Source organism: Mauremys reevesii, linkage group 3 (genome assembly GCF_016161935.1).
Source record: "Mauremys reevesii isolate NIE-2019 linkage group 3, ASM1616193v1, whole genome shotgun sequence".
Classification (NCBI taxonomy): domain Eukaryota; kingdom Metazoa; phylum Chordata; order Testudines; family Geoemydidae; genus Mauremys; species Mauremys reevesii.
In genome coordinates this window covers 91,191,520-91,204,185 of record NC_052625.1, presented here as the reverse complement: position 1 = coordinate 91,204,185, position 12,666 = coordinate 91,191,520, and the positions used below count along the sequence as shown (strand labels likewise).

Below are 12,666 nucleotides of genomic sequence, written 5' to 3'. Positions count from 1 at the left end.
TAGATTGTAAGGACATAGCCTGATTGAAGCGTTCTTGACTTGTGGTAGTTCAATGTAAGTTATACATATAGCATGGTCTGTTTGCAGATGGATTTTATGGTTTGAGTTTGTGGTGTTCTTGCAGTAAGGGTTTTAAAGAAGCCCTGAACTGGTCTTTTTCAGCATAGATGATCATTTTAAGTATGAAATTTGTTAGTAGAAAAAAATCTCTATGCAAAATCTAAAATTCTCCTAATAATTAGGATTCTAATAGGGAAGTATAAAATATCCACTTCAGCAATTTAAAACTATAAAATGGGAAGAAAGTAGGGAACTAGCAATGTTACTAAAATATAAATGATTTTTATTTAAATATATATTTTAAAATGATTTATTTTCTTATAATTTTTGTCCACCTTGTGTAGGACTTGATTTTAAAAAGCAGTCTCTTTTTTTTTCAGAGTAGCAGAAGTGAGCTGTAGCTCACGAAAGCTCATGCTTAAATAAATTTGTTAGTCTTTAAGGTGCCACAAGTACTCCTGTCTCTTTTTTTTTGCATCTCCAAATAGTTGTGCCCTTAAGTATTAGTAATTGTCATTTTAACTAACAAACTTGCTGGTGCAGAGTAGGCACATTGACATCTATTTGTGCCAAAATAGTCTGCCTTGAGGCCAAGCTGAAAATCAGGCCCTTAATTGTTTGTTATAGGTGTATTCTAATACTGCCACAAGATTGGTGTCTCCTCTCTTTAAAATATCTCTTGATTTCACCTTCATCTTTAGATTGCTTTGTGATTTATGCAGTATTGAGAGTCTGTCATACGAAAAATGTTCTGATCTGTTGAATTTCATGTTTAATTGTCTGTTTGCTAGCCATGCTATTCAGTGTTAGGAGTAATGCTTATTTTCAAACCTATTTCTGCAGAATTTGCATGCTGATGTTGAAATAAATGGTCTTATTTCTGTTTTTATAGTAGAACATATAGATGAAAGCATATTAATATTGTCATTATGATAGTACTCAGAGGTCCCAGTTATAAGAGAGACAGCATGCTGCTAGCTGTATACAAATATAAGAGACAATCATTGCCTCAAATTGCTTATTTTAAAGGCAAGACAGAGGAGTTGGGGGATATGGATAAAACAGCAAAGCCTAGTGATCAGAGCGATGTTAGGCATATAACAACAATTACAGCCAACTAAAATGCGTTCAAAGAAAGTTAAGGTTGCAAAGACAAGCTCTCAGAAGTTAGGTAATGCCCGAATTAAGGTTCCCTGTGCGACCTTCATTTGGCCTCCTTGTGGGTATAAATTGATATTCTTATTACATGCTCACTTAATGTTTTTTTTTTTTCTACAGGACCCTTGCATCATTCAATGAATAGATAGTTATTCAATTTCTATTTATTTTCAGAAACCTATCATGAGAAATTTCAGCCTGAACACTTAATATGTATATTTTTATACCTTTTAAAGATGAGATTACAAATTTGGTAGATTAAGGTAATAGTATTGATGTAATATACTTCTACTACTGTAAGGCATTTGTGTTGGTACTGCATCATAAAACAAAACAAAACTAGAAAGATATAAAATTAACATGGCACAGATTAACTGGATTAAAAGTGTTTTTAGTGGAGTCCTGCAGGGATCCTTTCTTGGCCCTACACTATTTAACATTTTAAATAATGACCTGGAAGAAAACATAAGATCATCACCGATAAAGTTAGCAGATGACTCCAATTGTGGAAGTAGTAAATAATGAAGGCAGGTCACTGATTCAGATGGATCTGGATGATTTGATAAACTGAGTTTTAGTGTGGCTAAATGTAAATGTATACATCTAGGAACAAAGAATGTAGAGCATACTTACGAATGGGGACTCTGTCTTGGGAAGCAGTGAAAATGATTTGGGGTGGAGGAGATGGCTAATCAGCTGAACATGTGCTCTGTTCTATAAATATTGAACTCAAAGGCACAAAGAGTTAAAGGTGTTTAGTATTGGACAGTGAGAGAGTTTAAAAAACAGTGATAGAGAGGTTTGGGGTTATTTTTAAACAGAGCCCTTCATTACTTGGCAAACACCCAAAAGCATTCATACAAATTGAAAGTTTATTAGTTAAACACAAGCAAGGACAAGAAATTAAAATAAGCATTTGTATTGAAACTGTGATTGACTAATTATGCAAAATGGACAGCGAGACTCTATCAAAGTCTCTTTCCTTTTGGAATCAAAATACCAGTCTCTTATTTTCTGAACGACCTTTCTTTATTGAGAAGGAAAAGGTTAATTTTACTCACTGTCCTGATGTGAAGGGCAGTCACTTATTCCGTTCATAAACAGATGCAAGTTGGACAAGAGAGAGGCTAGAAAAGATGGGTAAAATATGGCTTTGGGTGATGTTTTTTGGAACATTGTACTACTGGGTAGTTATGAATGGATGCTTTGGCAGGCAAGCCAACCTTGACACCAGCTGCTTGAACCCTGGTTAATTACAATCTAGTCAGGGCTGTCATCTGGTTAGAGCTTACTCTTTAGACAAGGCAGGTTTGGATGATAGCAGTAAAGATGACTTCAGGAGTCAATGAAAAGCCAAGAGAGTGAGACAGGCTAGAAGGAAAGGAATAGTGGAACAGAAAATAAAACAAAGGAAGGGGAATGCAGTACAGTAGGGGTCGGCAACCTTTCAGAAGTGATGTGCCGAATCTTCATTTATTCACTCTAATTTAAGGTTTCGCGTGCCAGTAATACATTTTAACATTTTTAGAAGGTCTCTTTCTATAAGTCTATAATATATAACTAAACTATTGTTGTATGCAAAGTAAATATGTTTTTTAAAATGTTTAAGAAGCTTCATTTAAAATTAAATTAAAATATAGAGTCCCCCAGACCGGTGGCCAGGACCAGAGCAGTGTGAATGCTGCTGAAATTCAGCTTGCGTACCGCCTTCGGCACGCGTGTCATAGGTTGCCTACCCCTGCAATACAGGATCTTGTGTGCCTTTGCAGTGCTGCTAATTAGGTATCCCCATTGGTGGCCTAAGGACTGGATGTTGTGATAATGTGATGACTTTCAGCACTCCCAGGTGAAAACAAAGGTCGTTAAACAGGAGCAAGACAATCCTTCTTCTCAGAAAGTCCTTTAGATCAGTCAAGATGAGCGAGAAGAGTTGCAGTGCTGGCAGGTATGGGGATGAGCTAGGGGAAGATGAGATGAGACAAGGTGAGCTGGGATGCAAGTTGGAACAGGAGATGAGTGGGAGAGCTGAACTGAATGGATCTCTTTTCAGAGTTTCTCTTTAAGAAACTCCAAAAGGGAAAAAGCGGGCAGCATAGTTCAGTCCCTTGTTACTTTGTCCACCAACTAGGCGTAATATCCATCACACCAATTTTGGTCTATTAACTTCTGGTTCCGCATCTTCTGTTTTTACCAAGCATGATTTGAACAGTCCTTAGATTATATCCATGTGGCCTTTTTAGTTTAGAGCAGTGGTTCTCAAACTTGTTTTTTCATGGACCACTTGAAAATTGCTGAGGGTCTCAGTGAACCACTTGATGATCTTTCCAAATGTTGTTTGTACCGTTAGCTAACGATTGTAAAGTGCTTTGGATAAAAGTGCTATATAAAAAAACCTTCATAATAATAAATGTTTTTTGTTCTACAAATAAAAGCACACAACTCAGATTTTAATATCCGTAGTCTTACCTTTCTAATGCGATGGATGTGGCCTCTCTCCCCCGCCACAGCAGCCCTCGAGCTGGGGCTTGGAAGGAGGGAGGGGGGATGTCCCTTCCCCGCCACAGAAGCCTCCGAGCTCTGGCTGGGAAGGGGAGGGGGTTCTTGCCTGCTGTGGCAGCCCCCGAGCTGGGGCTTGGAAAGAGGGGGGTCTCTCCCCAGCAGCTGCAGCCCTGGAGCTGGAGAAAGTCGCCTCTTTCTCTGGCCACTGCAGCCCTGCAAGTCCCAAATTCCCCCTACCCCCTCTTCTTACCTCGCTGCCACCTACCACCTATTCCCCCTGAGGCCATCACCTCACCTTACATGTGAGTCTTCTCCAGCGTCCAGGCACCTAATTAGTGGCCCTTCTTTTTCTCATGTGCGGCCGCCCAGGCACACACCTTAGAGGGAACTATCCGCGGACCACAGTTTGAGAACCTCTGTTTTGACTAATCCAACATTTGCGCTTGTTATTACATTCAGTGTCGTAAACACTGGACCTATTTTCCCTGGTTATTGTAATCTTATGAACATTCACTTTTTTTTTTATATTTAAACATTTGAGCTCACAATAAGGGTACACTTTGTAGGCCCAGTAGTCACAACAGCTCATAGTACAACACTGTGGCCAAAAGGGCTAATAAATCCTTGGGATGCATAAACAGGTATCTTGAGTAAGTGTCGCAAGGTTATTTTACCTCTGTATTTGGCACAAGTGTGACCTCTTCTGGAATACTGTGTCTGGTAGTGTTGCCCACAATTCAAGAAGGGTGTTGATAAATTGGAGAGAGTTCAGAGAAGAGTCACGAGAATGACAGAAGGATTAGAAAACATGCCTTAAAGTGATAGACTCAAGGAGGAGCTCAATCTATTTATCTTAACAGTGAGAAAATTAAGGGGTAAATTGAGTAGTTTGTAAGTACCTGTGCGGGGAACAGATATTTAATAATGGGCTCATCAGTCTAGCATAGAAAGGCATAATGTGATTCAATGGGCATAAGTGGAAGCTAGGCAAATTCGGACTGGAAATAAGGTGTGAATTTTTAAAGGTGAAAATTAACTAGTGCAACAGCTTACCAAGGGTTGTGGGGGATTCTCCATCACTGACCATTTTTAAATCAAGATTGGAAATTTTGACAAAATTACAAGCAACTGAAAATGGGGTATTTTATAATCAGAAGTGTCAGGCACCATTAACTATAGGCAGTGTTACTTGCTTCACCTATTGTAATATTTATATTCTAGAAGCCCCCAAAGGCCCTAGTTAGGATTGGAACCCCATTGTGCTGTGCAGTAGACAGACATGGGCCATGATCCAGTAAAAATCTAGAGGGAGGGAGGGATAGCTCAGTGGTTTGAGCATTGGCCTACTAAACCCAGCGTTGTGAGTTCAATCCTTGAAGGAGCCACTTAGGGATCTGAGGCAAAAATCAGAACTTGGTCCTGCTAGTGAAGGCAGGGGGCTGGACTCAATGACCTTTCAAGGTCCCTTCCAGTTCTAGGAGATAGGTACATCTCCAATTATTATTTAAAAATGCATGTATTTAATTTACTACCATAAGTGGTTCCATCGAAAACAATAGGGCCTCTCACAGAGGTAAAGCAAAGCATATGTCTAAGAGTTTATAGGATTGGAGATAGAGAAAAGACAACTCCTTCTGTCAGGAGCTTGTGCTTGTCATCTTAGTTCATTTTAGTGTGTATGTGTACAGTATGTGTATGCATGTAATACTTCAAAAGAGCTGGGAAGTTTTGTATAATATGTAAAGTTATCCCTAACAATCAAGGTAGACTTTTTAATAAAAAAAAAAGAAAAAGAAAAAAAGCCTGTTAACAAGCAAAATAAAACTTCCTGTGAGGGGGTTACTGTTTTCATACTACAAGCAGGAAACAAGAGATTGGGCCAAGAAGAAACTTATTTTATATTGAAATTGATGGAATAGGCACTGCACTTCCTTCTCCCTGATGTGTGGGTACTGGACAGAGTGGAGTACTTCCTTTGATGGACTTAGGCAATGCCTATGAGAGGGAGTGGAGTATCAAAGTGTAGTGGAGGACTGGAGTTGGAAAATGACGAATTTAACTCTGGTAGTGTTCAGTAGTTGGGTACATTTTTTGAGCCTTGCTCAAAATTATCCATCCCTTATTTGATTTTTGGTTTACCACAATTTTTTCTTACACACACATTTTTTAAAAATGCCTAGTTCTCTTACCTGTATAGTAGGCCTGTGTGGTACCGTTTGTTATTTTCATTAAAAGTTTTCTTATTGACATGTATGACAAGTACTACATATACACTGTACAAAGGATGGTAACAAAACTGCGTTAGTGGGAGGTGAAAGCAAACTTGTTGTGTTTACTAGAAAACTTGCTGGTAAAAAGAGTTATTACATGGGAGTGGCAGGAAAGTACAGATGTGGGGAGGTGACATATTAATGGGTTGGCTTTCTAAAGTAAGTAGCAATTTTATTTTAACTCCATATTCTGACTTTCTTTTCCCTTGTTCAGAGAGTGCAAGTCAGAAGATGTTGCTTGCAAAATTTCTGAATCTGAACCTGAGGAATTATCAGATGAAGCCAGTGCTGACATTTTCTATGGGACCTCTCCTCCTAGCACACCCCGACAGATGAAACGTATGTCAACAAAGCATCAGAAAAATAATGTTGGGAAACCTACTAGCCGCTCCACTTTGAAAGGTGTGTGACTTTTTAAAAAAAACCCCTTTTATTTAAACGTAGTAGTAGTATATGATATTTTTTGTAACCATTCAGTAGTCACTTCTTACTATGAACTTTCATAGGTCCTTTTTATAGAGAAATATAGATTTGCATGTACATTGGGCAATAAATCATAGCAGCCATTGTATATTCCCAATTGCAGTTCAGTTTCAGACAGACCTGTTTACCTTCTGGCAGTCAGCAATCAAAAAAGCAGTTTTTGAAAATTGCACAGACCATTTAGTTTTGTTAATTTTTATTCTATTAACAAACTATAGATACTGGCTAACCACACTAGTAGGTGTACGTGCAGGTACATCCATTGTTACAAAATGAATAGGAAAATACACTGTGAAGCAGACAAGCATTTTGAGCAAAATTATTCAGCTTATTATACGGTTTCAGTGAATGAAGGACAGCATTTTTTTTGTGCATGGTATAATGCAATTTCAGGCAGAGACTAACAACCAGTTTCTTTGCAATTTGTTGTGTTCTATTAGTTCCCTCCCACCCCTTTTTACTGTAACCTCAATTTTACAAGTAGACTTAGTGTTTAGACATATTTGCCAGGAGGGGATTACACAGAGAAAGATGGGTTCAGAATCATGGAGGTATGGTATGGACTTCATGAGAATTGTTGATTATTAGGAAATGCTGGTCACTTTGTCCAGGTTTTCTCAGTGAACTTAGCTCTATGCACGTAAGAAGAGAACTGTTATCTGCTGCCTGGCAGCTCTCCAGACCTGGGTTCTAGACCCTGCTGGTCCTTAAACTGGCTTGCAGGATCTCACTGAATACCAGTGTGTCACTAACAGAAGTGGCTTTCCTGAAACTCTTCTTATCTACTGACTCTTTTACTACTGTATACTGAGCGATTTTAAGAGAATGGAATCCTATTACCTGGGTTCAGAATAGTAATAATTTTCAAAGTTGTTGCTTGTAATATTAAATTGATAGCATTTTATAATATCAGGCAGCCAGACATGCTTTTCTCATTATACTTTGCACCTTTATAGCATCTTCCATTCAAGGATCTCAGAGGTGCTTTACAAACACTCATATCTTTAAAGTGAGAAAATATTAAAGGGACACTCTCCACTCTAGCCAGTTTAAGAAATTTAATTAAAAATATTTTCAAATGCTCGAGATTTTGTGGTTTTACAATTACATTGTCGTGTTTCTTTCATTGTTCTCCCTTTTTTGCTGTGTGAAAGATCCACACAAACAGGGAGAAATTGACTGTCTATACAGTGAATTTAAAGTATATAGGAAGAGCTGTCAAAGACACAACATAAACAAGCTGATAAAAATAAACATAATGTCCTGTAATCATTTATAATATTAGGTAACAACAGATACATAGGTAATGTTATCTGACAACAATAGGTAAACATTTTCATCCAGAAGCATGAATTTTTAAATTGGCGTTCTTTAACTGTGCTCACGTTAAGTATCATTAATTGTCAGACTTTTGATAGAAAACCTCATCAGAACACAGGTGGCATCTGCGCTATTGAAAGTGCCACTTAACTTTTTTTTTTTTTTTTTTTTTTTTTTAAGTAAAGTGCTGTTCATATTGGTGGCAAAGCTTTGTTAAAGCTGTTTTTTAAAAAAATGATTGGTTCATTGTTGTTGTCATACAGAATATACCTACAGTTTTTTAGAAATAATTTTAGAATTATGTTTGATAAAGTTAACCGTGGTGGCACAACTGCACCAGCTGAAATTTTGTTTTTAAGGCAGTTTTTAGTGTATATATGAAATCTTAACGTTTAATGTATGTTTACTAAAAGGATTGCTTTTCCAGAATATAGAGTAGAAAAAGGGTAAATGCTTTTGCAGAATCAAAGATATACACAGTGTTCACTGAAAAATTGTGGGAGTGGAGCTGTCTAATGCAACTATTCATAATAACGGAGTATTTATTCTGAACATGTTCCAAGAGTTTTAGTTCCCCACTATTTTAGGCATCTTCTGTATAAGGTCATCCTTACAGTGTCATTCCCAAAAGACCTCTTCTTCTTCGAGTGATTGCTCATATGCATTCCAGTTAGGTGTGCGCGCGCCGCGTGTACGCTCGTCGGAAGATTTTTACCCTAGCAACACTCGGTGGGTCGGCTGGGCGCCCCCTGGAGTGGCACCGCTATAGCGCCAGATATATACCCCTGCCAACCCATCCGCTCCTCAGTTCCTTCTTACCGCCCGTGACGGTCATTGGAACAGTGGAGTGCGGCATCGCTGTCCTCCACAACCCTAGCTTCTCGCTCTTGTTTCTACCTTGTTGTGTATGTAGTTCAACTTTAGTATAGTTAGAGTTAGTTTACTAGTTTAGTTGTAGTTAGTGTATAGTTCACAGGGGAATTGGGGGACTAGCCCCCTTTTTCCCCCAACCCGGTGCGGGCTCATGCCCAAGGCACCGGGGTTTAAGCCGTGCTCGGCCTGCCAGAAGCCGATGCCGGTTGGAGACCCTCACGAATCTTGCCTGAAGTGCTTAGGAGAGCCTCACCTTCCTGATAAGTGCCGCATTTGCAAGTCATTCAAGCCCAGAACAAAAAGGAGCGGGACTTTCGTTTAAAGCAGCTCCTAATGGAATCGGCACTTAGCCCTGCGGCGCCGGCACTGACCGCTCTGCAGTCTGCATCTGTGAGGAGCGCGCCTTCGGCACCAGCTCACTCCGGCACTGACGCCCGGCACCGACAACAGCCGGCACCAGGTCCCCAGCACCGTTCCCTCTCCCCCTCGGGGAAACGCAAGGCGGCGTCGACTTCGTCCAAAAAGGACCATACGTCCAGGCCCGTAGGCCGAACTCCGGCACCTACGCCGGCACCACCAACTCCGGCACCGCATGTCCAAGCTCCTAGCGCGGCACCGTCGACTCCGGCACCACAAGGGCCGTCGAGTCCGGTACCACTCTGCTCCCCGGTGCACACCGCGGTCGAGCTGGCTCTCCCGTCAACTCCTGAGACCTTTTCGACGGCAAGAGAGCTGATTGCGCTGACGGAGCCAACACAGCCTCAACCCCCGGCAGCGCCGGTGCGGGTTGTCAAATCAGTGGGCAAGCCAGCCATAATGAGGCCTCCTTCCCCTGACCACCAGGAGAAACGTCACTCCAGATCTCGATCTCGGAGATGTTCCCGCTCACGCCGCTCTCGATCCCGGCACCACTCGCAGTCCCGGTACCTCTCTCCATCGCGGTACCGATCGTACTCGCGGAGACGCTCATGATCCCGGTCGCCGGACAGACGATATCGGCACCGGTCCGGCTCTCGGTACCGCTCGTCCCGCAGCCGTTCTCACCATAGAGACTCGAGATCCCGGTCAACCTCCCGGCACCGGCACGGTAGATGGTCCCGATCTCACTCCCGGCACCGACAAGACCGGTACCGTTCCCCGGTACCGTCTCGGGACCGAACGGCTGGATCGGTGGCACCGTCACACGGCTTCTCGGCACCGCCATGGCCTTCGAGACAACCATCCGTCTCCTCCCACACCAGCAGTGCTGCTTACCAGCAGACCGAACCTCAAGGCCAGGACCAAGGCCCTCCTCAATGGGCTTTCTGGACCCCGTGGGCGTACCACGAGGCGCAAGGTGCCCCATTCGCGGCTCAGCGCTCAGGGCCCTCCGACCATCGAGCTCCTGAAGCCACTGTTAGCAGGCCTCCTCCCACAGACATGGAAGAGGCACCACTGGCATCTGAGGAACCTGAAGCTCCTCTCGCTGCAGAGGCTCCCCCGCCGCTCACTGATCCACCACAGGACCCTCTGGTACCGGGCCTCTCCTCCTCCTCCTCACTTGATGAGGCAGTTGCAGGAACATCCTCCTCGGGTCCTCCTCCTATTGACCTTCGGGCGCATCAGGACTTACTGAGGAGGGTAGCTCAAAATATGAACCTGCCGGTTGAGGAGGTAGCAGAAGTAGAGGACCCGGTGGTGGACATATTGACGGCGGATGCCCCCCTTTGGGTGGCCCTGCCGTTTATACGTACCATTCAAAACAATGCAGATACCATATGGCAGTCCCTGGCCTCCATCCCACCGACTGCTCGGGGAGTGGAAAGAAAGTACATGGTCCCATCAAAGGACTCTGAGTATCTGTACACTCACCCTGCTCCCTGCTCGCTGGTAGTCCAGTCCGTCAACGAACGTGAACGACAGGGCCAGCAGGCGCCGGCTCCTAAGTCGAAGGAGGCGAGGCGCATGGACCTTCTAGGCCGTAAGATCTACTCTGCTGGCGGCCTTCAACTGAGGGTGGCCAACCAGCAGGCCCTTTTAAGCCGCTACAGCTTTAATACATGGGTGTCTGTAGGCAAGTTCACCGAGCTTCTGCCACAAGACTCCCGTCCAGAGTTCACGGCCCTGTTAGAAGAGGGTAAAAAAGTGGCCAGAACTGCCCTCCAGGCCTCCTTGGACTCAGCGGACTCGGCGGCCAGAACCCTGGCCTCTGGCATAACAATGAGGCGCATATCATGGCTCCAAGCCTCGACTCTCCCACCTGAATTACAACAAACAATTCAGGATCTGCCCTTCGATGGTCAGGGTCTCTTTTTGGAGAAAACTGACCCAAGGCTGCAGAGCCTCAAGGACAACCACATTACGATGCGCTCGTTGGGCATGCACACCCCGGTGACCCAACGTAGGTCCTTCCGGCCCCAGCCGTACCGCCCCTACAATCAGCCCAGGCCGCGACCAGACACTAGGCGTCATGGCAGGGTGAACCGGCGGAGACAGTCGGGCAACCAGGGGAACCAAACCCAGCCGCCCCCAAAACCAGCTTCGGGGTCGAAGCAGAACTTTTGATGGGACACCCGAGGACGGCCCACCAGTTTCCCTACCGGATCCTTCCACATTTTTTTCCAACCGCCTCTCCCATTTCCTCCCTGCTTGTTCCCAGATAACATCCGACAGCTGGGTCCTCCGCACGGTGGATGCAGGATACCACCTCCAGTTTGTTTCTCCCCCTCCCTCCCACCCACTCTATCCGTCCCTCTTCAGGGACCCCTCTCACAAGCAATTCCTCTTGCAAGAGGTCGAGACTCTCTTGAGTTTGGGTGCCATAGAGGAGGTGCCAGAAGGCATGAGGGGCAGGGGGTTTTATTCCCGCTATTTCCTAATCCCCAAGGCAAAGGGAGGTCTACGGCCAATCCTAGACCTGCGAGAGCTCAACAAATTTATGGTAAAGCTCAAGTTCCGCATGGTAACCCTGGGGACCATTATCCCTTCCCTGGATCCGGGAGACTGGTATGCCGCCCTCGATATGAAGGATGCGTACTTCCATATTGGAATTTACCCGCCTCATCAATGTTACCTTCGCTTTGTCGTCAACCACCAGCACTACCAGTTCATGGTGCTCCCCTTCGGCCTCTCTACGGCGCCGAGGGTCTTCACCAAGTGCATGGCTGTGGTCGCTGCAGCCCTCCGCCGTCGTCGGATACACGTCTACCCGTACCTCAACGACTGGCTGGTTCGCGGGACTTCCCAACAGCAGGTGTCTCAGCACATGAGCATGGTCACAGACCTTTTCCGCAGGCTAGGTCTTATGGTCAACGCCGAAAAGTCTACATTGACTCCAACGCAGAGGATAGAATTAATCGGGGCAGTTCTGGACTCCAATCTGGCCAGAGCCTGCCTCCCTCTGCCCCGTTTCCACGCCATGGCTTCGATCATTCGAAGCTTCCAGTCCTTCCCGACAACGTCGGTGCGCACCTGCCTCAGCCTACTGGGTCACATGGCCTCATGCACTTTCGTGACCGTGTACGCGAAGCTCAGGCTTCGAAGTTTCCAAACATGGCTCGTGTCCATATACCGCCTGCACAGGGACAGTATAGACACGGTGGTCACGATTCCTGGGTCAGTCCTCGACTCCCTCAACTGGTGGTTAGACCCAGCGGTAGTGTGCGCGGGAGTCCCGTTCCACCCGCCTCAACCCTCCATAGCGCTAACCACAGACGCATCGTCCTTGGGGTGGGGTGCCCACCTCGGCAACTTACACGCTCAGGGCCTCTGGTCACCCCACGAGCTGGCCTTACATATCAACGTCAGGGAGCTGAGGGCAGTTCGCCTGGCGTGCCCGACGTTCCGAGTCCATCTACAAGGATGCTGTGTATCCGTCTTCATGGACAACACGACAACAATGTTCTACATAAACAAGCAGGGCGGGGCGCGTTCCTCCCTGCTTTGCCAAGAAGCCATCCAACTGTGGGACTTCTGCATAGCCCACTCTATACATTTAGTAGCGTCTTTTCTCCCGGGAGTGCAG

General features: G+C 44.7%; 1 protein-coding gene across 6 annotated transcripts in view; it reads left to right on the top strand.

The window, feature by feature from the left end:
- The window catches only part of MAP3K4 (mitogen-activated protein kinase kinase kinase 4), a 151,792-nt gene that overhangs the window by 35,172 nt on the left and 103,954 nt on the right, over window positions 1-12,666 (top strand). For all 6 annotated transcript variants that reach the window (XM_039529604.1, XM_039529608.1, XM_039529607.1 and 3 more), the window contains exon 2: window positions 6,202-6,389. In XM_039529604.1, coding sequence (XP_039385538.1) covers window positions 6,202-6,389 — 188 coding nt within the window. The remainder of the gene's footprint in view (window positions 1-6,201; window positions 6,390-12,666) is intronic.